At 43.3% G+C, this 27370-nt stretch overlaps 1 protein-coding gene across 1 annotated transcript in view; it reads left to right on the forward strand.

Annotated features, from left to right (window-relative positions):
* MYO1H (myosin IH) overlaps positions 1-27370 on the forward strand; it is a 104336-nt gene that overhangs the window by 47137 nt on the left and 29829 nt on the right. Inside the window, exons 3-14 of the mRNA XM_047697180.1 lie at positions 11386-11547; positions 13890-14005; positions 15192-15390; positions 16256-16336; positions 19109-19288; positions 21590-21688; positions 22503-22616; positions 22954-23025; positions 23659-23778; positions 24912-24979; positions 25470-25575; positions 26281-26361. Of these exons, the coding sequence (XP_047553136.1) occupies positions 11422-11547; positions 13890-14005; positions 15192-15390; positions 16256-16336; positions 19109-19288; positions 21590-21688; positions 22503-22616; positions 22954-23025; positions 23659-23778; positions 24912-24979; positions 25470-25575; positions 26281-26361 (1362 nt within the window). The 5' untranslated portion in view covers positions 11386-11421. The remainder of the gene's footprint in view (positions 1-11385; positions 11548-13889; positions 14006-15191; positions 15391-16255; positions 16337-19108; positions 19289-21589; positions 21689-22502; positions 22617-22953; positions 23026-23658; positions 23779-24911; positions 24980-25469; positions 25576-26280; positions 26362-27370) is intronic.

Here is a 27370-nt window from a genome sequence, read left to right on the forward strand (position 1 = left end):
AATAGAATTTTCCTTTGAAGTTCAGGGGGTTTTTTTCCCTTGTGTTTGAAAGACAAATCTTCCTTTTCTTTGATGTAAATTGTTTATCCTTTTCTATTTTTGATGTGTAAGTGTGTGTTTTTAGGAGGTTTTAGACTTACTGATTTATAGAAGCTCTTTATATCTTAAGGAATCTAGTCATTTGTCTAGTATGCAGGTTGCGAATTTTTTTTCTGAAATTCTTTTTGTCCTTTGGGCTTACAACATTTTTTCTAAGCAGAGATTTTTCTATGTAGTTGAACTGACCAATCTTTTTCTATCTCTCTATGTGGCTTCCTGAGGTTTCTAAAATTATACTCAGAAGAACATTTCTTGCTTTACCTATATTTTTTCAAGTATTTTTCTTTTTTAGTTTTCTTTCTTTTTTTTTTTTTTTTTTTTTTTTTTTTTTTTTTTTTAAAGACTTTATTTATTTATTTGACAGAGAGAGATCACAAGTAGACGGAGAGGCAGGCAGAGAGAGAGAGAAGCAGGCTTCCCGCTGAGCAGAGAGCCCGATGCGGGACTCGATCCCAGGACCCTGAGATCATGACCTGAGCCGAAGGCAGTGGCTTAACCCACTGAGCCACCCAGGCGCCCTAGTTTTCTTTCTTAATGTTTGAATCTTTGATTCATCTGGAATTTATTTTGGCATAAAGTATGAGGTAGATATCCAACCTTTTTTTTAAATAACATTACCCAGTGTCCTAACACTAATTTTGAAAGTTAGGTTAATAAGGTCTAATTTAGGGGCACCTGGGTGGCTCAGTGGGTTAAGCCTCTGTCTTTGGCTCAGGTCATGATCTCAGGGTCCTGGGATCAAACCCCACATCAGGATCTTTGCTTGGCAGGGAGGCTGCTTTCCCCTCCCTCTCTGCCTCCTTTTCCACCTACTTGTGATCTCTCTGTCAAATAAATAAATAAAATCTTTTAATTTATTTTATTTATTTTAATAAAGGTATAATTTATGTGCAGTAAAATTCATCCTTCTTAGACAAGCAGCTCTCTGAGTTTTCACGATTGGATAATGCCATTTGTTGAATAATTGATTTTCTCCCCACACATTTGAAATGCTACCTTAAGCTTTTATTTTTATTATTTTATTTATTTTATTTTATTTTTACCTTAAGCTTTTAATAAACCCACCCTTAATTTTGGGATAGGCTCTAGCTTTTCTATTCAGTTACACTGAATTGATTATCTATTCATGTGTAGTCATACACTATTAGATTAGTGTGACTTTATGTTTTAATATCTGTTTAGGCTGGTATTTTCCCATTAATCTTTTTGTGTATTTCAGAAATTTTCTGGATAGTCTTACTTACTTTTTCAAGATGAACTTTAGACTTAATTTTAGTACCCCAAGGATCATGGCAGTCAGTTTTAAGTAATCTCTATGCCCAATATGGGGCTTGAACTGAGGACCCCAAGATCAAGAGCCACATGCTCTTCCAACTGAGCCAGCCAGGCCCCCCTGGCAGTAATTTCAGTGGGATTTATTTATTTTATAGATGAACTTGGTGGAACTGAGATCTTTGTGATGTTGAATCTTCTTACATAACGTGGTGTGGTTTTCCATTTGTTTAAATCTTTTGTCATCTTCTGGAAGGTGTCAAAATTATTTTTATATAAACCTGACATGTTTGTTGGTAAGATCATTTCTAGGTTTCCTCTCTCTTGTGATATTTTAAGTAGCATTCTTTTGTCCATTACATCTTCTAACTAGTAAGTATCTGGTCGTGCTGAAGCTGTTGATTTCTGATGATTAGCTTTGTATATGGCTTGGATTTATATATTATGTATAATTTTTGGTCGATATTCTTGGGTTTTCCATATAAGCACTCAGACAACCTGCAAATACTTTAATTTCTTTTTCTCCAATATTTCTATTTCTTTTCTTCTTTTGTCTAATTGCACTGGTTAGTACTTCCAGAACAATCTTAAAAAGGCTGATGGGGCGCCTGGGTGGCTCAGTGGGTTCAAGCCTCTGCTTCCAGCTCAGGTCATGATCCTAGGGTCCTGGGATCGAGCCCCACATCGGGCTCTCTGCTCCGCCGAGAGCCTGCTTCCTCCTCTCTCTCCCTGCCTGCCTCTCTTGCCTACTTGTAATCTCTGTTTGTCAAATAAATAAAATAAAATCTTTAAAAAAAAAAAAAAGGATGATAGAGGACATGTGTCTTTTTCCTTGTTTTAATAGGTATGCTTCTATATTTACCATCGAGTATGCTGCTAGCTTAAAAAAAAGTGTATCAAGTATCTATTGCTTTTGATAAATGCAATTATCGAGAATGAAAGCTGAATTTTATCCAATGCCTTTTAAAATCAATGGATAGGTGTAATCTTTCACTCTTGACCTACTGATATAGAAAATCCATTATGTGTCTATTTTTAGATCTATAATCTATTATTTATTAATCTAGTACTTATTTTTCACTAATATATTTTCCAATGTTGAATTCTTTTTTTTAAAGATTTTGTTTATTTATTTGACAGAGAGATCACAAGTAGGCAGAGAGGCAGGCAGAGAGAGAGGGGGAAGCAGACTCCCTGCTGAGCAGAGAGCTCGATGCGGGGCTCCATCCCAGGACCCTGAAATCATGACCTGAGCCGAAGACAGAGGCTTAACCCACTGAGCCACCCGGGCGCCCCCAATGTTGAATTCTTATGACAACTGATTTTATTAATAAATTATCTAATACTGAATTTCCAGAATAAATCTGACTTGGTCATGTTTTACTGTTTCTTTATTATTTTTTAAAGGATGTCACTTTTTAAAAAAGATTTTATTTATTTGAGAGAGATGGGCAGACGGGAAGGAAAAGAGTGAGCATTCCGAGCAGACTCTGTATCGAATGCAGAGCCTGACTCATGGGCTCAGTCTCATGACCCTGAGATCATGACCTGAACCAAACCCAAGAAGCGGCTGCTTAACCCACTGAGTCATTCAGTCAGTTATTCCTACCCTTATTCCTTTATTATTTTATTAGGTTTGGTTTGCTAATCACTTATTGAGGACTTCATGTGGATATACCTAAGTGAGATTGGTCTAGTTTTATATTTCCATTAGAAAATATTCATGGTGGGGCGCCTGGGTGGCTCAGTGGGTTAAAGCCGCTGCCTTCGGCTCAGGTCATGATCCCAGGGTCCTGGGATCGAGCCCCGCATCGGGCTCTCTGCTCAGCAGGGAGCCTGCTTCCCTTCCTTTCTCTCTGCCTGCCTCTCTGCCTACTTGTGATCTGTCTGTCAAATAAATAAATAAAATCTTTAAAAAAGAAAATATTCGTGGAGAAGAGTAAATTCAATATATGCATAACTTAAACAATACTAAACACCTGGATGTCTCTACCCAGTGTGATACATGAAGCACAGTCCTTGGTTTTCTTGGTAGTTTTACCACCTAGGTCCGTATCCTCAAACAGTATATTGCTTGATTTTACTTGTTTGGGACACGGGTTACAAGAGAATCAAACTGTCTCTGTATTCTTCTGTGACTTGCTTTCTTTGAGCAAGGCTTGTTTTGAGATTAACCCACGCTGACGAGCATCATGGTGATTCATTCACTTTCACAGCTGTGTATAGCGTAATGGTTGAGTGAAACATCTTTGTTGAATCTTCCTACCCAAGGTTTGGCATGTATTTTTTTCTAGTTATTAATGTCTTCTCTGGGGTCCTTCTACAGTGTGTTAAAAACAACATGGATTCTGGAGTCTGGCTGTTGAGGTTTGAACCTTGGTGGACATCTACTAGTTTGTTACGCAGCAAGTTATTTGATCGCCCTCTGCCTCAGTTTCCCCACCTATAAAGTGAGAGCGCAAGTACCTATTACCTCCTAAATTTGTTGAAAGGTTTCACAAGAATTCATATATGAAAAGCACTTGAGACAGTGGCTAGTGCATTATAACTCTGTCAGATCTGACGACGCCACCAGACAACAGCTGTAATAATGTATTCTATTAATTGGGAATGTTACAAATGCTGCTGGGCACCTCTTGGGCTAGTCCCGCACTACACATAAACAAGGGGAATGAAGTTGCTTGATGACAGGAGATATGTCTTAAAACTTACCCGGCTATGTTAAATGGTTTTCCAAAGTAGTTGTGCCAATTTGCACTCCTACCCGTGGAGTGTGAGAGTTTCTGTTGCCCCATATCCTTTGGAGGAACTGCCAGGCTGTTTTTGCACAGTGCCTTGTGCCCTTTACCTTCCCGCCAACAGTGGGTGAGGTTCCAGTTTCCCCACTTGCTCACCAACCCTTGTTCTTGCCCGACGTTTTGATTGTAGCCATCCTGGTGGGCGTGAAGTGGTATCTCATTGTGGTTTTGGGTTTCCTCTTTCATCTCTTTGATTTTTTTTTTATTGACATGTCATCGATATGTAATGTTACATCAGTTCCGGATGTGCAACAGGTAATGGGACAATTGTGCTCTGCTTACCCCAAATGTAGCTCACAGCTGTCACCATACGACACTGTTACGATACCGTTGCCCAGACCCCCAGATTCATCTGACTGAACCTCACGCTCCCTCTCCTCCATTTTGCCCAGCCCCTCATCCCCTTTCTTTCATTTCTCTTAATACACAAATTCCCTTGTGCTTTTCTTGAAAAACACGTTGAAACTGGATGGTTTGTCCTATAGAGTTTCCCAGCCTGGGTTTAGGTGACTGTGTCCTACAGCATGGCTCGAAGTGTTTCTCATTCTTTGTTATCCTTCAAATGGGAAGGTAGTTGTAGGCATGTGCTATTGAAATTAATTGAAATTAAATTTCAATTCCTCAGTCTCACTCATCATTTTTCTTTTTTTTTTTAAAGATTTTATTTATTTATTTGACAGACAGAGATCACAAGTAGGCAGAGAGGCAGGCAGAGAGAGAAGGGGAAGCAGGCTCCCTGCTGAGCAGAGAGCCTGACGTGGGGCTCGATCCCAGGACCCTGGGATCATGACCTGAGCCGAAGGCAGAGGCTTTAACCCACTGAGCCACCCAGGGGCCCCATCATCATTTTTCTTTTTTAAAAGATTTTTATTTCTTTTTTTGAGAGAGAGAGAGCGCGAGCACTTGGACAGGGGCAGGGCAGAGGGAGAGGGAGAAGCAGACTCCCCGCTAAGCAGGGATCCCAATGACATGGGGCTCCATCCCAGGTCCCTGGGATCACAACCTGAGCCAAAGTCATCTCCTGAACCAACTGAGCCACTTCGTTGCCCCTCACTCATCATATCTCAAATGCTGAGGGGCCACGTGTGGCTGCTGTATTGGACAATGAAGCTGTGTATAGAACATTTCTGTCATCTCAGAGTGTTCTGTTGGGAGTGTTGACCCAGATGCTTGGTCAGACTCAGCTTTGTAGGACATAAATCCTTTGAGATTTGCCTTATGGGCTAGGCTGTGGTCATTTTTTATAAATATTCTATGTGCTTTTGAAACAAAATATAATACTCTGTAACGTTCTGGTGCAGTGCTATACTTGTGGTTGTTAATTGTGTTGTTCAGATTTTCTGTGTCCTACAGAGTTGTTGTTTTGTTTTGTTTTGTTTTGCCATAGTTTTCTGTTGGTTTCTGAGAAAAGTTAGTTAAGCTCTTCCTCGGTGGGACTATTTGAATAGTACATACATGCAATGGAGTACTTTGCAAATCTAAAAAGGAAAGAGGAGTGTCATTATAAACAACTTTGAAGTGGTCACCAGGAGATTTCCTAGTGAAAGACAAACTGGAAACGTGGAAAGTAGAATTTGCAACTATTTGCAAAAGAATGGAGGGAAACAAATCTACATGTGTTGCTAATACTTAAGAAAGAGTTTTAGCATTTTAATAATTTCTAAATGATTATTTACAGAAGATAGAAGGGAATAGGGCTGAAGGGACAGTGATAGGAGATAGTTCTTTGAATATGCTTTATTTTGTTCTAGGGAATCATCTAAAAATGTTTACATAGGGGCACCTGTGGGGCTCAGTGGGTTAAGCCTCTGTCTTTGGCTCAGGTCATGATCTCAGGGTCCTGGGATCGAGTCCCGCATCGGGCTCTTTGCTCAGCAGGGAGCCTGCTTCCCTCTCTCCCTCTCTGCCTGCCTCTTTGTCTACTTGTGATCTCTCTCTGTCAAATAAATAAATAAAATCTTAAAAAAAAAAAAAAATTCCACCTCCTTCTCACATTCCAAACCTTAGAGTAGTGGCCAGAACAGGTGGCAGAGTTGAACGTGCAAGAGCCATGACTCACAGTCAAAGTGCTGTTCTCCCAGTGGAAAAACCCTTTCCTGTATGTATATGAGTCAGGATCAGCAGCTGTCCGCTGCAGTAACAAACAGTCTGCAATTCTCAGAAGTTTGCCATAACAGGAATTTATTCCTTGCTTACACAAAGCCCACTATGGGTCTTGATGATTTTATTTTTTTGAAAGAGAGCGAGCAAGCATGGTGGGGGTTAGAGAGGGAGAGAGAGAGAGAGAGAAAATCCCAAGCAGGCTCCACACTCCGCATGGAACCCAATGTGGGGCCCGATCTCATGACCCTGAGATCGTGACCTGAGCTGAAATCAAGAGTCCGATGCTCAACCGACTGCATCACCCAGATGCTCCTGAGTCTTGATGATTCTTTAGAAGATCTTTCTTCCCTAGGATGACCCAGGAATCTAGGCTACATTGATTTTGGAGCTCGTCCATTCAACAAGCTAAATCTTCAGTCACTGCAGCCTCAAAGGAGTCCAGATAATCCAACGGAGGAGCTGGCCCAGATGTCACTTCTGTTCACAACCTGTTGGCCAAAAATAGTCATGTGAGTCCCCCTAAGTACAGGGGGAAATGTCAGGAAATGCATGGAATGTGTGGCAGGCGTTTTGGTCTCTGTCACAGCATTTAGCCATCTTGATATGCGCAGTGGCCCCTCCCACCCATGCGTACACACACTAGGTCAAGTGCTAGGTCATGTAGAAGGTGATAGGGTCAGGTCACCCTTGAGTGTATGAGGCTTCCAAAATAATGGTCCTGGTGGAAGCATCTCCTTGACCCTCCAACCTATGGATAAGTGAAATATCTAAACCTTCCGGGACAAAGGGTGGCTGGCTGGCTTTTGGCTAGTGTCCCACCGGACTGAGTACGTGCAATAGGATTTCATGTAAAAGTCTCAACCTCTGACTTTTCTTGAATAATTGGAAGGCCTGGCAACCCAGCCATACATTCTTCTCTGGTGTCACCTAGCAGAGCCGAGGAGTGGCTACATAGCCCAGATGCCTATTCATTCCCTCGTCTAAGTGGGTCCCCACTACCCTTTTAAGATATCTGGAAATGAACTAGATAAAAGGAACCAAAAGTCCAGCCCGAAGTGGATAGAGGGTGCTTTGGTCCGTTCATGTTAAAAATCACTATCCCATCCCTTCATCTTTGAGGTTTTGTCGGATCTTTTTGGGCTGCAAGTCACATAAAGCCCTAGGGACCGATGACAGGGCTCACTCTGGCAAGCACACACCTACCTCTAGGAGTGGGATTAAGAAAGCTTTTTAATTTCCACACCCACCGCCTGTGGAGATCAGACTGTGGTGATGTTTGTGGGCACAGCTCCAGACATGATTTCAGACTCCAGCCCACTCCCCATTCAATAGGGGGTCGCCAACTACTAGCCAGCACATTTTTTTCCACTTTATTTTCTTATTTCTAATAATCGTATTAGCAATACTAATGAGGCTAGAAGCAAGGGCTCACAGAGCTGACATTGTGTCTGGCGCTGTTCCAAGTGCTTTCCATGGTCTGTTCAGACCAACAATTCTGTGAAGTAGGTACAATTATGTTTCCATTTTATAGACATGAAACAGAGATGGGGCCTTGGAGAGGTAGACTTTCCCAAGGTTGTACCACCAGGAAGCAACAGAGGTGGGATTTAAGCCCTGGGTAGGCTCAAGTTCCGGAGTCCTTGTGGGTAATCACGATGCTAGACTGCCTCTTACACACACACACACACACACACACTTTAAGATGGGGATATTCAGAATCACTAAAAATATTCTTTGATCTACATGCATTGTTTCCATCTTTAGAGAGCAGGTGCTTGTTCTAACTCCGTTTGACTAGTGTAGAGAGACACCTGGTGGCCATTCTGGTTTTTTAAACTTTTTATTATGCAAAATTTGAAATACATACAAAGTAAACAGAACAGTACAATAAATCCCCCTGACACCCATCACCCAGCCTCAACAATTATTACCATTCTGCCATTCTGTATCCGTTTAGACATCCACCCACTCTCCATCCCCTTCCCACTTGCTCATTTTTTGTGGTCCTTTGTAAGATAACATTTACATATGTGGAAATATACAAAATCTTAACAAGATATCTTGACCAAGAGACACACCCATGTAGCTCACAGTCCTATCGAGACAAAGAATGTTTCCATCACTCTGCAAATGTCCTTTGTCAGACAGTCTCGCCAACCAGGCAACAATTGTTTGGATTTTTCATCACAGATTAGTTTTGCTTCTAGAATTTCATATAAATGGAACTGTAGGGCATGCCCTCTTTTGTGCCTGAGTTCTTTCACTCAGCATAACATCTCTGAGAGTCATCTGTGTCGTGCGTCCCAGTCATTTCTCTTTTAGCGCTGTACCCATTCTATTGTACAGATTCCACATCCATTCTCCTCCAGCTGATGGAAATCTGGATTGTTTCCAGTTTGGGGCCATTATGAATCAAGTGGCTGTAAACCTTTATGTTCAAGTCTCTTTGTGACTATATGTTTACATTTCCCTTATGTAAATAGTCAGGAAGGGAACTGCTGAATCAAAGGACAGGGGCACGGTTAACTTTATTAGAAACTGCCAGACCTTTCCCCCAAGTGATTCTATCATTCTGTATTCCCACCAGCAATGTAGGAGTCCTCCATCTGTTCCACATCCTCGCTCATGGTTGCTGTTGTCAGTCTCTTTCATTCGAACTGCTCTGGGGTTCTCTCACTGCGGTTCTAACTCTCATTTGCCTGATGACTAATGACATTGAGCATTTTCACACTTAGTTACCATTTGTCTATCTTCCATCATGAAGTGTCCATTCAAGTACTCTGCCCAGTCTTTACTGGGTTTGATTTTTTTGTTATTAAGCCGTAGGAGTCTTTTATTCTGGATACAAATCCTTTGCAGGGATATATCTTGTGAATGTTTTCTGCCAGTCCGTGGCTTGCCTATTTGTTCTCTTAATGGTGTCTTTTGGGAGAAGTTTTATATTTGATGAAGTCAGATTTCCTTTTCTTTTATAGTTATTTCTTCCCATGTCATAAGAAAACTTTACCTTCCTCTGGTTGCTGAGATATTCCCCTCTGTTTTCTCCCTGGAGCTTCATAGATGATGCATTTACATTCAGGTCTAAGATTCATCTCAAGTTTTGTATATATACAAGTAAAATGTTATAAAATAACATGTATAACATATACATGTTTTTATCAATTTATATCTTCATTTATTATGAAATAGGAATTTCTTATATATAAAATTTATATATAAACAGTAAGTTTTCTCTATATAGTTTCATGTGTCAGTTTATACAGTATATAGATATATAAAAGTTCTATGTAGTTTTACATATATAAATTTATACATTATATAGATATAGAGTACTACATATTGTTTTACATATTTAAGTTTATACAGTATACAGATATATTTAAAAATTCTATAGTTTTATGTATATAAGTTTACATAATATATAAATTTATTAAATCATGAACATACATTTTTAAGCTATATTATTAAAGTGCATTATTTTATAACTTATTGTATAATAAAAATATAAAAATATATTATGAGGTAGGGATTGAAATGAAATGTATTTCATTACAATATCTGGTTATTCTTGCGCTATTGAAAAGATTTTCTTTTCCTGTAAAGAATTGTTTTGGTACCTTTGTTGAAAGTCAACCAAGGGGTGCCTGGGAGGCTCAGTGGGGTAAGCCTCTGCCTTCAGCTCAGGTCATGATCTCAGGTTCCTGGAATTGAGCCCTGCATCGGGCTCTCTGCTCAGCAGAGAAGCAGAGAAGCTCTGCTTCTGCCTCTCTCTCTCTGCCGGCCTCTCTGCCTACTTGTGATTTCTGTCTGTCAAATAAATAAAATTAAAAAAAAAAAAAAAAGCCAATCGACACATGGTCTTGATTACTTCAAGGGAAGATGCGCGAGTCCTCCGGCTTTGTTTTCCTTTTTCAAAGCTGCTTCAGCTATTCTAGATGCTCTGCATACCCAAAGATAGCAGGTGTCAAGTTCCTTCCTGTCTCTCAGATCCAGATACATACTTCAGTCCTTGCTTTGTGATAACAAACTGGCCTCCTTAAGCGTTTCTCCTGGAAGGGAGCATATTAATCTTGGTCACTAGAGGGCGCTGGAGGGACACTGCGATAGCCAGAGGTTTGTCTTCCTGACTTCCTTTTCTATGTTTTGCTTGTTCCTTTCCCCTGCACAGCCATCTGTGCAGCACTATGTGGGTGGGGGGCATGCGTTGACTGTGTGTCCAGGGCACAGTCCCTCAGTGCCCTTGCAGCCTGGGCCAGGTCACTGCCTTGCGCACTCATCCCAACACAGACCTCACCCCCCCCCCCCCCCCGTGGCCCCCACTCTCTGTACACCCTCAGTTTCTAGCCTCAGCTTGCCGGACACCTAGGGAGCTGTTTCCCGCAGCCCTCCTGACTCAGTCAAGCACCAGGTCTCCTGCCCAGTGCTGATCTGATTCCCTTTGCACCCCTGTGCCCTCCTAGGAGGGTGGTTCTGGCGCCTGGTAACAGAGGACCAGTTCTGCAGTGAGAGTCTCCACCATCCAGTGGGCCTGCAACCACTCCTTTTCCAGGGAGGTCTGAAGCCCAGCCTTGGGGAGAGGACCCTCCAGTTTTGTCCTTCCTTGAGTACTCCCCAGTAACAAGAAATTCCCATTCCAGCCAAACTCCTCATCATTCATGTCAGAATTACACAGCAAGTTTGGGCAACTAACATCCAGTTGAGAAGGTGATGGTGAGGAAAGCAGGCTCTGGGGCCAAGCTGTCTAGGTTTGTATCCTGACTCTGCCTTTTGGCAGGACGTATGCATGTTTTTTAATGTCTCTGGCCTCAGTTTCCACATCTGTTAAATGGGCACAGTAATAGCACATAACTTCATAAGGTTAGAATGAGGGTTAAAGGAGATAATAGAGGCAGGTACATAGCGTAGTATCTAACAGGGAGCTGTTGATGTTACTGTAATGCTTTTACTACCATCCCCCTTGTATCTCTAACCAATGGTAAACTCTTAACAGAGAACAAATCTAATCTCCATGCTCTACCGTCCCCAGGGTTGGGTATCTTGCTATGCCCATATTAGATGAGCAATAGGAACTACAGAGTAAGTGAGCCGCTGAGGAATGTTCTGTTTGCTGCAGAAAGAAGAAGTGAGGAGGAAGCACATTCGTCTGCACATGGAAGGCGCGCTAACCGCCAGGGACAAGGTCGGGGTGCAGGATTTTGTGCTGTTGGATGCCTACACCAGCGAATCTGCTTTTCTGGACAATCTTCGCAAGCGTTTCAGCGAGAACCTCATCTATGTAACGTAGCCCATTTCTCAGCTGTTCTCCTAGACTGGTGGTTCCCCCACCCCCACTCCGCCCCACCCCCGCCTCTCTTCACGGCCTCAATGATAGCGAAGAGTATACCTCTATTAGGTCAGCCTCTAAAGGGACGGGTGAAGGGACAACTGCCAGATGCATCCCGATCCTTCGTGTTAGGCTTTTAGGTTTGCCAGTGACAGAGACCCAGTTTAAACAGGTCTGACCCCCAAGATGCAATCTACCTACCTATGTCACTTTAGGGACCAGAAACAGATCTAGGGTCTTAGGGTGATGAGTCTTGAAGAGCCTCGAGGACTCTTTCTCCATCCCGCTTCTCTGCACCCTTTTGCAATGGTCTCTTTCTGGGGCCGACTCTGAAAGGTGGCAAGGTGGCAAAGTGGCCCCCAGGACCAGGCTGATGTTGGTACAGAGGCGATAGCAAGTCTTCCCCAGAGACACAGATATTGGTTGGCTCTGATTGGCCCATTTTAGGTCATGTGCCTATCTCTGAACCAATCCTCCCGTAGCAAGGATGAGGAATGTTCTGATTGGCCAGGCTATTTACCCAGGCCCAGCCCTGGAAGTGAGGGACGAGGCAGGTGTGGACCTTACTGTAGGATGGGGCTGGGGAAGGTTCTTCAAAGGAATCTGCTGGAAGAAGGAGGTCTAGATACGAGACAGGCAAACGTAAGAGATGTCTACCGCATCCCATGAATCTTCAAGAGTCAAGACTGCAACATTTTACCAGAACTGTTCTTAGCTTGGTCTGGTTCCTTCTAGGGGCGGTCAGTTTTTAACTTCCCCATTAATCACCCCCCCACACACTTTGATCTGATTGGTCGGTTTTCAGGTAAATTCCTTTAGCGTAAACTCCACAGTGTGTGTGTGTGTGTGTGTGTGTGTGTGTGTGTGTGTGTGTGAGAGAGAGAGAGAGAGAGATGGGGTGTTATTAAATGCAATTAACTTTACTAAAATCTTACTAGCTTTTACTAAGAGTAAATTAGACAACCAAACCCAATCTAAAAATATTTGTCTTGCACCTATTTTGTTTTTAACGGTGACTGTGACTTAATCTGCAGTTGGAACCAAGGTTACTAGGAGAAATAAGCAAAGGGCTTTTCACAGTATATATTTTTAATTGTGGAAATAGATTTTATACATAAGCAAAGGAGAAAGAACGTGGTGTGGAGAAGTATACATGGGACTGTAGGATCATCGTGAATAAATTGTTTCCAGTTTGAACAGAGAGACTCTTCAGAAACTATATTCTATCCTGAAAGATTTCTACTGCTGGAAGCAATGCTGAATTTTCATCAAAATACAGTATTCTTATCTGTTCCCATTCTCTAACTTGATCCTAGAGATTAGAAATATTGGTGAGAATGATTTCAGGCATAATTAGTGTAATCTTGGGAACCTCCAAACTGCAGACTCTGGAATGAAAATCCAGAACAAACTCAGAATCGGAAAACTACAGATGCATTTTCAAAGGAGCCCACACATTTACTGTTTTCTCTTTCCAAGGTTAGAGTTTTGTGTCTTCATAACTGTGTTGGTCCTATTACAAATGGAAGCCCTTGAAAAACTTGACTCATAATAGAATCCCACACTGAAATCCAGGGAAATAGATGTGAGTGTTGGGAGTGCCCCCCCCCCCCGATACCCCTGGGATGCATACCCACCCTGCTTTTATTCAGTGGCCAGCGAGACCTCAGCGACATGTAAACATAAATCAGAGCGCGGCGGCCCCTTCTGAAAGCTCTCCATACAGTCTGAAGCGGGTATTTCACATCAGTAGGGAGAGTGATATCTGCACCATGCACTGCATTTGGAATAAATCCCCAGTTCTTCATGCCCTGTGTCATTGGAACTTGCTCCCTCTCGGACATCATATCTTACCATTTCCATTCTCCCCTCCCACACTGGCCTCTAGGACAGTCAGCCTGTCACATTTGTCCCTTTTCCTCCTTTTTTTTCCCATGAGTGGCTCCTCATCTTTCAAGTCCCAGCTCAGAGTCCCCTTCTTAGAGAAGACTGCCCTAAGCCCAAGAGCTAAGGTGGCCTTCCTTGGTCATTCGCGTTCTCATTACCCTAGGAACACCTTTCTTACCATCCTAATTGAAGCTGTCTTGATCCCTTGGTTGGTTGTCTGGGCCCCCACCCCCACCCCGTGCACACACATGGAAACTTCATGACAGCAGAGACACTGCCTGTCTTATTTATTATTTTATATCCCCAGCATGGAATGAATGTGTGGGGGGTCATAGCATGTGATGGTCTTTTGCTAAAGCTGTTTGCACCCCGGGATTCCTCACTAGTGCTTTGGTCTGTTCCTCTAGACCTATATTGGGACCCTCCTTGTGTCTGTGAACCCATACCAGGAGCTTGGAATCTACACTGTGAGCCAGATGGAACTTTATCAAGGGGTCAATTTCTTTGAACTGCCACCACATGTGTAAGTAGCATGTACGAGCGTCACCAATAGTGTTTCCCTATCTCTTTCCTTCCTCTTTTTCTTTTATCTCTCCCTCCTTCCTACTCACACATCCATCCACCCATCCATCCATCCATCCATCCATCCATCCATCCACTCACTCACCCATTCATTCATCCAAATCCTTGATGAATGCTCATTAGGTTTTATACCTCACTTAAACAGCTGCCTTCTTGTGAACTGTCTTTCAGTGCAGTAGAAAACATCAAATCATGGTTGACTCTCAGCTTAAATATCATGAGGGGTGGAATCTTTTGCACCTGCTGAGAGATCCAAGAGTGAGGCTTTGGAGGTGTCTTTTCTGTAAAGAGGTTTGCTACAGTGCCATCTACTGGTGTTTGAGTGTCATGACAGCTAAGGAGCATCCCTGCTGGTAGTAGGGCTTCAGATCCTGTCCCATCTATATGTGACTGGGGCTTTGCTGAAATCTCAGTTCTCCCTGGTTGACTGCTGGACTAATATTTAGGCTCTCCCTCCATTTTTCTTGGTGACTCATCTGTTCACCTCCTAAGGGATTTATAAACCTTTTTGCATCACTACTACCAACAATGTCCAAAATAACCAGCTTTCAAACTCAGCCACATGGGAATATTAGTGTCTCTGGAGATTAGTGTCTTCATCTTTGCAGATAAAGCCCTTATAATAGTTTTATGTCTCGTTCTGTAGATATCCCCGAGCTTTTAAGATTGTTTCAGTTTCTTGTCTCTATACTCTTACTACAGAAGGTTTTGAGGGAAAGAAGAAACACGAGATCTTCGTATATCCACCGAGTGTTTAAAATACTTAGATGGGATGTTATTTCCACCTACAGCTAATAGCACGTCTCCTGGGGATGTAAATTAATATCTGGTTTGTTCTTATAAGAAATGTTGGATTTTTTTCCAAATAAATCCATCCCACTATTAAGAAATGTCCACTATTATTCACATTCTCCGTTTTAACTCAGCTGTTTGAGTACTGACTTCTGGAATACTTTATGCATGATCAGTCAATGGGTCATGGTGAGAGTTTGGTATCTGAAGTCAGGGTTTTGTACCCCTTGTCTGGATGTGGTTTCCTGAGGCAGGGAGCTCTGATGATATCACAGGTGAGGGAAGCAACGGCATGGTCCCTTCCTGGTCCTTCCATTTCTGCCCCACTCCTCCAGCTATGCCATAGCTGACAACGCATACCGTATGATGTGCTCTGAGCTAAACAACCACTTCATCCTCATTTCTGGAGAGAGCGGGGCAGGGAAAACAGAGGCCTCCAAGAAGATTCTGCAGTATTTTGCTGTGACCTGCCCAATGACCGAGTCACTCCAAATAGCCCGTGACAGACTGCTGCTCTCCAATCCTGTGTTGGAGGTAAGTGATCTTTGAGGATTTGTGGAGGGGAAGTTCTAGGGAGGTCACTAAGTAAGGAGACTTACTTAAGGAGACCTCTGCCTGGGCAGATCATCATCTGGGTGTTAAGCAGAGGTGTCTCAAGGGCAGGATCATGGTTAAGGACATAACTTTGACGTCCAGCAGGCATGGCTGCTGATCCCAGGGCCACCGTGTGCCAGCAAGCTTCAGCAAATCACTGCACATCCCAGATTCTGTTTGCCTTTCTGTAGAATGGGTCTATTCGTAGTTTCTACCTCTTAGGAGTATTTGAGGGTAAAACAAGCTGGATGGATACAAAGCACCCAGCAGAATTAGTAGTCACTAAAGTCATTAATATTTTCTTATTTAACTGGAGTCATCTTGATGATTCCGCCATTGCAATTCACTGACTTGCTGGACGATTTCAAACAGGTTATTTTATTGTGGGTTTTTGTTGCCCTTCATGGTAAAGATGTTTGTGGCCGAAGGAATTTTCCCAATGGACCTATGGTCTGAACAATTCACCTCTTCAATATAAAAAGGGGTCTGGTACTATAGCTTCTGGAAGAGCAAGGACGTAGTTTCCTTGATATCTGCCCGTAGTCATGCCTAGACTGGATGCCAGAGAGAAGACACATTTCCCTCCTCTCTAGCTCCATCCCAGGATTTGACATCAAATCCTCTATACTTAGTGGTTTCTTCTTAGAAGATAAAGAATGGCTTTCATCCCTCGCCCCCCTTCTCCCCTCCATTTTCATAATCATGGCATTTGGGGGTAGGAAGTTGATGAGCACGGTGGACTCAAGTGAACTTTCATCGCAGTTTGGTTCAGTCTGTCCCTGTCTCCCTCACTTTGTATTCCAAGGCTTTTGGAAATGCCAAAACACTCCGGAATGACAACTCCAGCAGATTTGGAAAATACATGGACATACAGTTTGACTATAAGGTACAGTGAAGTTCCTATTACTGGTTCATGGGGACCCCTTAACCGGCCAGTGACAGCAGCCTGACCCAAGGTTCCTCAAGGGAGGAAGGGCTTTAGTGGTTCAAATAAGTAAAAACTCCAGGCTTAGTGCTATTTTGGGAGATACAAATAAAGACCACAATGAGATACTATGTCCTACTTTCTAGGGTGGGGGCAAAACTTAAGAAGTCTGGTGATACTAGCTGTTGGTGGAGATGTGGACCGTTAGGAACTCTAACCTGTTGCCAGTGGGGAGTACATGGGTGCAACCCATTTGGAAAATCGTACACTGTCTCATGGAAGTTGAAATCCGCATAAGCCATTCCTCTCCTGGAGATATTCCTGTAGATCTGCAAGCATGCCCACAAGAGCCCTGCTCATCATGGTAAAAGGACTGGGAACAGCCAACGCACCCAGAGGGTTGAGTGTCCATCAACGCAATGGCAGGTTGCCCACCCAGGGAAGCATCGCATAGCAGCAAGAACAGATGAATGGCAGCTAGCTGCACAGAACACGGTCGAGTCTTAGGAATGTCCTGTGTGTCGGGGTGAGGCCCGAGAACAAGCCCATGCAAACAATGTATTATTTGGGCATACATAATTAGATGGCATAGGTGGGCAAACGTTTTTGGATAGGGCCAGGTGGTCTGTGTTTTAGACTTTGTGGACCCTATCGTTTCGGTCACAAGTACTCGGCTCTGTTGTTGTGGTATGGAAGAAACCAAAGACCACACATAACGGGAGAGTATGGTCGTATGTTGCACAGAGCTTAAATAGGGCTGATGCAGGTAGGGGGCGGGTGGACAGAGTTCTCAAGGACATAGAATTCCCGGTGACAAAGCGCGTCACTTGGACCAGAGAATAGTCGCTGGAGGGGCGTAGAGTGGAGTGATGCAAGACTGGCTAAGGTTTTCCCGGAGGCCTGTACGTGGACTTCTGGCGAAGTGTGCCTAGACTTTGGAAAAAATGGAATAGTTATGTCTGTTTTAAAGCTTCTTACTGATATTCAACACACATGCTAAAAAGGACACAAATCGTGAGTACAGCTTGATGAGTTTTACTTGTGTGTATCTCCCTTTGATAACCACTACTTAGATCAAGAGAGAAAAATTTCTAGGGGCACCTGAGTGGCTCAGTTGGTTAAGCATCTGCCTTTGGCTCAGGTCGTGATCTTGGGGTCGTGGGATTGAGTCCCACGTCCGGCTCCTTGCTCAGCCAGGAGTCTGCTTCTCCCTCTGTCTCTGCCTGCCACTCCCCCTGCTTGTGCTCCCTCTCTTTCTGTCAAATAAATGAATAAAATCTATTAAGAAGAAGATGTACAAATTTCTAGTGCCTAGAAGAATCTCCTGCTTTTCTCTGAAAGTGCCTGCCTTCCCAGAAGTTACCAACTGTTCCAACCTCTATAATCAGATGAATTTGGCTGGTTCTTGAGCCTCATGTAGATGGAATTATGCAGTATGTTCTAGTTTGTGTCTGGCTGCTTTCCATCAGCATTCTACCTGCCAGTTTCATTCGTGTCACTTTGTGTAGCAGCTGGTCATTCTTGGCTTATGTGACCTCTTCACTATCTGTTAACCTGTTGATGGACATTTGGCTTTTCTGATTTGGGGCTATCAAAGAGTGCTCTGAACATCCTTGCACGTGTCCTTGAGTAGATATTGGTGGTCACTTATGTTGGGTGCTTGCCTGGAAGTAGCATTGCTGGGCTCTCACCAGCGATGTTAGGACAGTGCATGACAGTTCTCATGGCCAGCAGGGTTCTCTGTACCCTAATCAACATTTGATATTGCCAGTCCTCTTGGTTTGAGACATTCTGATCAAGTGCAGTGGTTTTCTGCTTTATGTTCGTATTTCCCTAATTATAAATGAAGTCCAGATAACTGGCCAATTAAAAATTTGGCGCTAAAGCCTTTTGCCCACTTTTAAGTAGGTTGTTTTTCTCATTTTGCTTTGCAGGAGTTCTATATATGTTCTGGAATACAAATCCTCTGCTGGAATATTCTTAAAAATAGTGTGGGGGCACCTGGATGGCTCAGTCGGTTAAGCAGCTGCCTTCAGTTCAGGTCACGATCCCAGAGTCCCGGGATGGAGTCCCATGTCAGGTTCCCTAATCAGCAGGGAGTCTGCTTCTCCCTCTCCCTCTGCCACTCCCCCTGCTTGGACTCTCTCTCACACACACATAAATAAAATTTTTAAAAATAAATATAATATATATTTATATATATAATATATATATTATATATATTGTATATATATAATATATATAAAAATATAATATAATATAATAAAAATAAATAAAAGTGTGCTATTGGCACATATAAACAGGGTATATAAACAGGCCAGTGGACCAGAATGGGGTCTGCAAAGTCCTCCACATAAGATATGGTCCCCTAGCTTATGACCGAGGCCCACTGTGACTGAATAGGGATAGGAGTGCCTTGCTGGTAAATAGTGCTATCATTTGAAAATCCATGTGAATAAGAAGAACTTTGACCCTCTACCTCACTCCATATACAAAATTTCAAGCACCAATTTCAAAACCTGAATGGTAAAATAATCCCACTTCTAGACAGAAGTACAGAAAATCTCTCTCATGACCTCAGGGTAGGCAAACATGTTTTTTAAAAAGAGGCCAGAAAACGCTAGGCTTAGAAGAACCATCATTCGAATTCAGAATTTCCCTGCCTCAGAAGACACCAGCAAGGGAATGGCTTAGTTATTATTGTCATTGTGCCTTTTTTGCTCTGTTCTCAAGGGCATTCCCGTAGGTGGGCATATCATCAGTTACCTGATAGAAAAGTCTCGAGTCGTCTATCAAAACCAGGGCGAGAGGAACTTCCACATCTTCTATCAGCTGCTGGATGGTGGTGAAGAGGAGCTCCTTGCATACCTGGGACTTGAGCGGGACCCCCGGCTGTACAAATACCTCTCACAGGTTGGAAGCACCTGGCTTGGGTGGCCCTTTGGAGGCAGCAATCAAGGGTGTTAGTGGGAGCTTCTGTGGGATGGCCAAGAACTTTCTCATTACCACTCTGGAGGTATCCTACAGACTGGTTTATGGACACTTACCATAACCCCTCTGTTTATGCCTGGCAGGTAGATGGTAGATCATCTTGGTAAAGTAACCGATCTCTAGGTGAGGGGTTCTCAGCACTGGCTGAAATTAGAATCACCAGAGGAGGTTTATCAATACACATGCACACACACGCACACTCTCTCTCTCACACATCTCTGGCCCCTACCCTCCAGCGATCCAGATCTAATTGGTCTGGGGTGGGATGGGAACCTCAGGGTTGTGTTATACACTCCCCCATGATTTGGTGTAATTAAGTGAATCCTCTGTGATTCTAAGTCACAGCGGGAGTGAGAACTGCTGGTCTAAGTGTGAAGGTAACTTGCTGTCCACCCATGTCCACAGCCCGTGCTGCATCCTGCTTTCAAAACTAATTAGGAAAAGGCCCTCCTCCTCCTCGCCTCCCATCCTGAGACTTGTTGGCTGCAAAATGAACATACTTCCTTACAGAAAGCATTCAGGCCATTCCTAGGATCCAGCGCTGTGAAAGGGGCTTTCAGAATGTAACCTCTCCCCCAACCATTACTCTTTCTGCAGCCAGCAAGAAGACTGGGGAAGGTCTAGATTGTTCAGCACCTACCAATCTTTGACGCCACTAGCACCTTTCTCCCCTGAGATCTTTGGATTTTTCTCTTCTTTACTGGGCCTGGCTTTGAATGGAGGTCTCTTGGCAGAGTGCCAGTGGGGACATCACTTGAGAAAGAGAACGAGGTCTTAGGAAGTGAATCTTGTAAAAGAAGGACCAACATTTCATAGTAAGTCATGGAGAAAGAATAGGCATGACTGAAATTTATCTTGAAAAATGAGGCGATATAATGAAGACAAAAGAATCCTATAATCTCCTTTTACAAACTTTGTCCTGATTGTTAGAATGAAGAGTAACTCAAATTTGATTTTTTTTTTTTTTTGAGGACCAAATTTTTCTAACAAAGCTGTGTGGTAGCGTCACACTTGACTTTCTATAGCCTGATCAGAGAGGGTCAATCTATAAAAAGTATTTGTGGGCTTCATTCTTTTACCCAAGGGCTTCTCCTAACCCTTTGATATTCAAATCATTCCCTTTTGGGATGTATCTTGTCTTCATCCTTGCAGATATTTTTCTGGTTCTGTTTCATTTGGCCAGATCTTCATGCCACGGCAGCTTTGGAAATGGTTCAAGGGATGCACCAGTATTATTTTGTTCAATTTTGTGTTCTCTCATAACTTTGACAGACTTCCTGACTTTGCTTGGCAGTATACCCATACTACTTCTGAACTTCTAGGTGTCCTGCAGGGACTGACCTAAGCTGGCCCCATCCTGGTGGGGGTGGGAACAGACGCTGGTTGAACAGGGAGGGGGGAGGGATATTTGGGAAGTTGCAGATTTAACAGTGATCTGTTCACTGGTGAATATTTTCATGCTACGGCCCCTCTGGTTTCCCTGTGTAACAGGAAAATCTTTGAAGATGACAGATCTTCAGATAGCCAGGAATCCAGGGATACCCTGTACTATAAAAGCAAAAAACAAACAAACCAAAAAAAAAAAAAAAAACCACGCAAAAAACCCCTCATCTAGATGTCTTCCCTTTAAATTGTGACATTTGGTGGTGTGTGTCTTATCTAAAAGACAACTTCTAAAGTGGTGGAACATCTCATCACATCTCTGCTGGGGATTGAATCCGTCAGCTGTCTCTCTCTAAATGCCAAACTTTTGTTTTCTCTAGTGAGGGTCTCTTTTCACTTCGTCCCACCCTGTAGTTTCTGCTGGAGGTTGTAAGAGCATCAAGATGCTTTCTGAATTTCAGGGCTGTCCTTTCCCTGCATATTTTAGCAGATGTTTCTTGAGACAAGCATCTTCTATTTATTTGGCAAATATGACAAGGAAAACTAAAACACACACATACACACACACACACACATATTCAAAGAGATATACCACTAATGTGTACCTTTCAAAGTTTTCCCAGGATAAAGATGAAATTCTAAATAAGTTTGAAAAAAGCAAATCACCCTCTGCTAGCTGATTAGCGAAACCTACCTTTTTATGATTTAGAACATTCTAGAACTACTAGCTCTTGTGTGCTTATAGAAAAAAAAAAACAACCTCCAATTCAAGGCTAGGTATGGGCATGGCTCACTGCCCCTATAAAAATGACATTAAGCAACCCAATTCTATGTCAACAGGGTCATTGTGCCAAAGAGTCATCTATTAATGACAAGAACGACTGGAAAACTGTTTCCAGTGCCTTTTCTGTCATCGATTTTACTGAAGATGACCTCGAGGTATGAGCTCCAAGGGCAGAACTGCTGGTCCGTGGGTCTGGGATTGACAAAACATTGCTGGTATCTTGGTGGCCACCTAGTGGGCTTGCCAGATTCAGCCAATAAAAATCCAGCACGCCTAGCTGCATTTTAATGGTCACCATCATTTGGAGGCACCATTTGGGACCAAAATTAGTCATTGCTTGTCTGAAATTCCAATGTTAAACTGTACATTCTGCATTTCATCGGGCAGACGAAAGACTTCCCGGTGCTGTATGCGAAGAGGAGGTCATGTTTCTTCCTTCTCTCAAATCTAATCTCAAATACTTAAGATGCCCTAGAACAGCAGGATTGTATCTTATTTACACTTCTATTTTTGAACAAACTGGAGCAAATTGTAAGCTTTATAAACATTGTGTTTTTACATCCTTTTTTTTTTGATGGCTAAAACTATTCTTTCAAGGGCCAGAATTATAATTTTAAAATATCATATTTATGTAAATATATATATCTTGGATCATGGCATTTGCATAGGAAATGGCTTATTGGTGGGGAGGGGGTAGGGAAGATAGAAAATAGAAGTGTCTTATCCTGGAGAATGGGCAAAGCTTCCTCTCCACCCTGTGCTGAAGCTCTCTACCCCTCTTTCCTTAACATCTGAGGTAGGTAAGAGGCTGATTTCAGGGGAAGGAGGAAATCAGCTTGGTTCTGTGAGCTCAGGACTGAAATTGGGACGGGGGTGGTTTTCCTTGTGATGACGTCTCCTGTGATGGCATTCACCAGTTAGGTTGCTGCCCCTCTTTCCCCCTTCTCCTCGCCCTTTCCAACGTTCTAGAATCTCTTTGGAATTATTGCCAGCGTCCTACACCTAGGAAACATTTGTTTCGAAGAGAATCACCAAGGCTGTGCCACCATACCAGACACCCATGAGATCAAATGGATTGCCAAGGTGACGTTCCACTTTTGAAGAGTAGAGGGAAGGCCTGGCCCTTTTTGGAGATGGAAGGGCAGGACGGGGGAGCTTGAGGCAGCTGGATGCCTAGGTCCCAAGTGGCTAATACCATGTCCATCTGGCTGGTACTGCCCAGGAAAATTAAAGAGCATGGGACAAGTGAGGGAGGGGGTAAAACCAGCTGGACATGAGATAGTACGTGATCTGTTTTGCATTTAATCAAGCTTATCAGTTAGAGCATATAATCCTGGGCCTGGAAATCACACCAGTTCTTTACACATTGGCAAAAATCAAATCCAATCACTGAATGGCATTTTGGTTTCCACTTTTTCAGCTCCTGGGAGTCCACCCCTCCATCCTTCTGGAAGCTCTCACCCACAGAAAGATTGAAGCCAAAACTGAGGAGGTAACAATGTCTCTAGGTGGAAATGGACCTGCCCTTCCTCCTAGGGCTGCTGCCTGCCTCATGCAAGAGGAGGAGGATGGTCCTGGAGGAGGCCAGACCCCAGCCTTCCAGCTTCTTCTGGGGCCTCCTGCCTCAGCCTCCCCATCCCGAACTATTACACCAAACTCCCATGCCTCCCTTTCACCATGCCTTTCCTCCATGAAGTCTTTGCACGTGCTATTCCCTCTGCTGGAACACTGTTCCCTGTGCTTCTCCCAACACCTTCTCATCCTTCAGTTCCTGGAGTCACATCCTCAAAGAGCCTTCCTGATCATCCCACGCCCTCCTAAAACACCATAGGTATCTCCTCACTTTGCTCTCAGCTTGCAACATGACTGTGTGCAGCAATGTCCCATCCCCCAACTGTGAACCCACAGAGGCTGGAATTATCTGTCTGGGTCAGAGCTGTATCTCAGCAGCTCCATGCCTGGCACGTATTGGGCTCCTGCCTGAACGCTTGCAAGTGGGGTGGTGTCTTCCCCTAGCACCTATCCTTCACTGGCCGTCATTAAAGGCTAATTTGAAAACTCAGAAAGGGATGGGCTTTTTTTTTTTTTTAAGCCTCTGTAATGATGCCCCTGTTGTTGTTCTCAGGTAATATGCCCATTGACACTAGAACTCTCTGTCTACGCTAGAGATGCAATGGCCAAGGCCGTTTACGGAAGAACATTTACTTGGCTGGTCAACAAAATCAACTCTTCCTTAGTGAACAAGGTTTGTCCACACATTTTTAGATGACTCACTCTCGGTAACATGGAAATGTTTTATGACTGACATCATCACTCTAAAGAATTTGTGAGCATCGGCCATCGGCCTCCTGATGGCCAGGGGTGGTGTCCTTCAGCATCTACATTTCCAGCACACAGCAGGCTCACAAAAATGCCCACTGAGGGCTCCTGGGTGGCTCAGGGGGTTAAGCCTCTGCCTTCAGCTCAGGTCATGATCTCAGGGTCCTGGGATCGAGTCCCGCATCGGGCTCTCTGCTTGGCAGGGAGCCTGCGTCGTCCTCTCTCTCTCTCTACCTGCCTCTCTGCCTGCTTGTTATCTCTCTGTGTCAAATAAATAAATAAATAAAATCTTTTTAAAAAATGCCTGCTGAATGATTGTGTCTCAAAGTGGGAATGCATGGTATTTGCAGTACACCAGATGGCTTTTAGTGTACATGGAAAGTTTTGACTTTAACAGTAGTATGTTTTAACATGTGTAAGAAAATAATAAAAGTCTTTCCAACTCACCCTAAGTGGACTTATTTAAGTAATAAGGGGGAGTTTATTCAAAGCTAGAAATTAAGGAAAGGGTACTGGGGCACAGACATAGATGTAAAACTCCAGGAGGTAGTATGTAAAGGACAGATTTGGAAGGCCTTGGCTCAAGACACCATACCGGATGTTAAATTGTGGCCCTTTCAGAAAAAAGCAGTCATATTCTCATTAAATATCCATCCTGTCTGACAGCTCTTGGTCCTGTGTTTAAAATGGTATTCAAACCACCCATCCTCTCTCCTGGATAAACATCTCCTTTGCTGCTGTCTCTAGAGGTCTCTTTCTTTGGGATTGACGTGGGCTCGGGAGACTGAGAAGGGCTGAAGCAAGGTTGTGAATCAGAAGGGGAAGGTCTCACATCTTGGGTGGCAGACATCGAAGCCGCAGTGGGATGCTGGCAGGCTTCAGGGCAGAGGAGTGGGCTGGGAAATTCCTTTCCATCTCATGATTCCTCTGTGAGCCAATGCTGAAAAGAGAGATGATGGGAGCTGTATAACCAAGTCCAAGTTTTGGAGGCAGCTACCGCGTTTTAAGAGTCATTAAGTAAAAGACCTAACAACAAGCAATGTGTGTTACTTTGACTAGGATTTCACCAAGAAAACTGTGATCGGATTGCTGGATATCTACGGGTTTGAGGTCTTCGACAAGAATGGGTGAGTTCGTCATTACATACTGGTCCTCTGTTCTCCTTTAGGGTGTGAGTCTGGTTTAAGGCATCTCTAGTGTTATAGGAATTGGTTTTCCCATCCTCAGAAATTGGAATCCCCAGAATTGGAATAACCATAAAAAATGCAAACGTCTTTTAGCTTGACTCTTCTGATCTCTTTAGTAAATGATATGACTAGTAAGGATTTTGCTTTCTCTGTTAAAAAGCATCTTCAAAAATAAGTAAATACAATTTTTAATTGGTCTACGCGTGTAGCTCTAGTTAATTAAATTTTTGCATCTCGAGGCGCCTGGGTGGCTCAGTCTAAGCCTTTGGCTCAAGTCATAATCCCAGATTTCTGGGATCGAGCCCCACTTCAGACTCCTGGATCAGTGGGGAGCCTGCTTCTCCTACTCCCCCTGCTGGTACTTTGTCAAATAAATAAAATCTTTTAAAATTAATTAATTACTAATTATTGATTAATTTTCCCTCTCTAGTTTTGAACAGTTCTGCATCAATTATTGCAATGAGAAACTCCAGCAACTGTTGATTGAGAGAACCCTAAAGGCAGAACAGGCAGAATATGAAATGGAAGGTATAGAGGTAAAACATTTTAATGTTTTCTCCTCATTTGATTTCTTATTATAGCGAAAGAGATTCACTTGAGCAATAATATTTCACTGGAGATTTTATCCTCATTTGTACTCAGAATTATTTTTCACTCTTTCTCTGAGTATTTCCTGGGAAATTACTTTGACCTTCAGGAAGTTTTGTTTTAAGTTGGAGGTAAAAATCAAGTTTTGGAAAATCACTTTATTCATTTATTTTTTTTTTTAGATTTTATTTATTTATTTGACAGAGAGAGATCACAAGTAGGCAGAGAGGCAGGCAGAGAGAGAGGAAGGGAAGCAAAGCAGGCTCCCTGCTGAGCAGAGAGCCCGACGTGGGACTCGATCCCAGGACCCCGAGATCATGACCTGAGCCGAAGGCAGCGGCTTAACCCACTGAGCCACCCAGGCGCCCGGAAAATCACCTTAAAAGAGAGATATTTTGGGGCACCTGGGTGGCTCAGTGGGTTAAAGCCTCTGCCTTCGGCTCAGGTCATGATCTCAGGGTCCAGGGATCGAGCCCCGCATCCGGCTCTCTCTGCTCAGCGGGGAACCTACTTCCCCCTCTCTGCCTGCCTCTCTACTTGTGATCTCTGTCTGTCAAATAAATAAATAAAATCTTAAATAAATAAATAAAAGAGAGATATTTTATGTTGATCTAAATCCTCCTTGGGGAATTCTTTGGTCTCTGTTGTTTTAGTGGGAACCAATTCAGTATTTCAACAACAAGATCATCTGTGATTTGGTGGAAGAGAGACACAAAGGAATCATTTCCATTCTGGTGAGAATTAAGAGACTTCATACGGTGTTGCCAATGCACAGAAGAATTTCCCCCAGGCTTCAGAGGGTTGCTTAGGATGAGCAGAAAACCAGAAACCGTAAAGGGAGGTTTTACAAAGAACGTCCATTGGTCCTGAGCTGAGACTTCTCAGGATGCACCTGTGACTTGATCTCGAGCCGTTGCACCTTCTGAGAACATCCCCGGCCGCCGATCCTCAGTTGTTCCAATTCAGACATCACTTTTTTAAATGTAAAGGCCGATCAGAAATCATTTCTTTGCCTTCCCATTGGCGATCATCTTCCTTCTAACGAAAATTAACAGGTCCCTTTTCTCCTCCTGCCCCCTCCTCCATCTAACTGTTGGGTGAACAAGATTCCAAAGTCCAGCAGGACATTGATGGGTGGTGACTGCAGTTGCCAGGGCACCATCTGGATTCAGATCCCAGCCCCTCCCCACACTTACTAGCTGTGTCAACTTAAGTGGGTGTTTTAACCCCTCTGTGCTCCAATCTCCTTGTCTTCAAGTGGGTGCGACAATTTGAGCCCTTATCTTAAGAGGAACTGTAAGGACGAGTTGAGATCGTATAGGCACAGGGCTTAGAATTATGCTGGTGTGTGGCAAGCCTTCAGACTCTAGTCGCTCAACAGATAGCATCAGTGCTTACTTGGTGCTATGATTTGGACACAGCAGTGGACAAAACGGATCAAAACCGCTACACTCACAAGGCTTTAAATTCTAGCACAGAGACGGACAAGGAACAGGTTAATGGGCAAAATAAGGAGGTTGCACGATGAAGAAAAAAACAGAAAAGATTAGATGTGGTGGGGAGGACGATCCAATTTTAGGTAAGATGGTCTGGGAAGGGCCGTGTGGACATCTGGGGACCACAGACTGACCTAAGCTATTCTGTGTGTACTCAATGCTCATACGGATTGCCAGACTAGTATTTTTATATATTTTAGTAGTAAATATTTGTTCCTGTGTGGTTTCGCATAGACGGAATCAGAAA

Source organism: Lutra lutra, chromosome 12, assembly GCF_902655055.1.
Source record: "Lutra lutra chromosome 12, mLutLut1.2, whole genome shotgun sequence".
Lineage (NCBI taxonomy): Eukaryota > Metazoa > Chordata > Mammalia > Carnivora > Mustelidae > Lutra > Lutra lutra.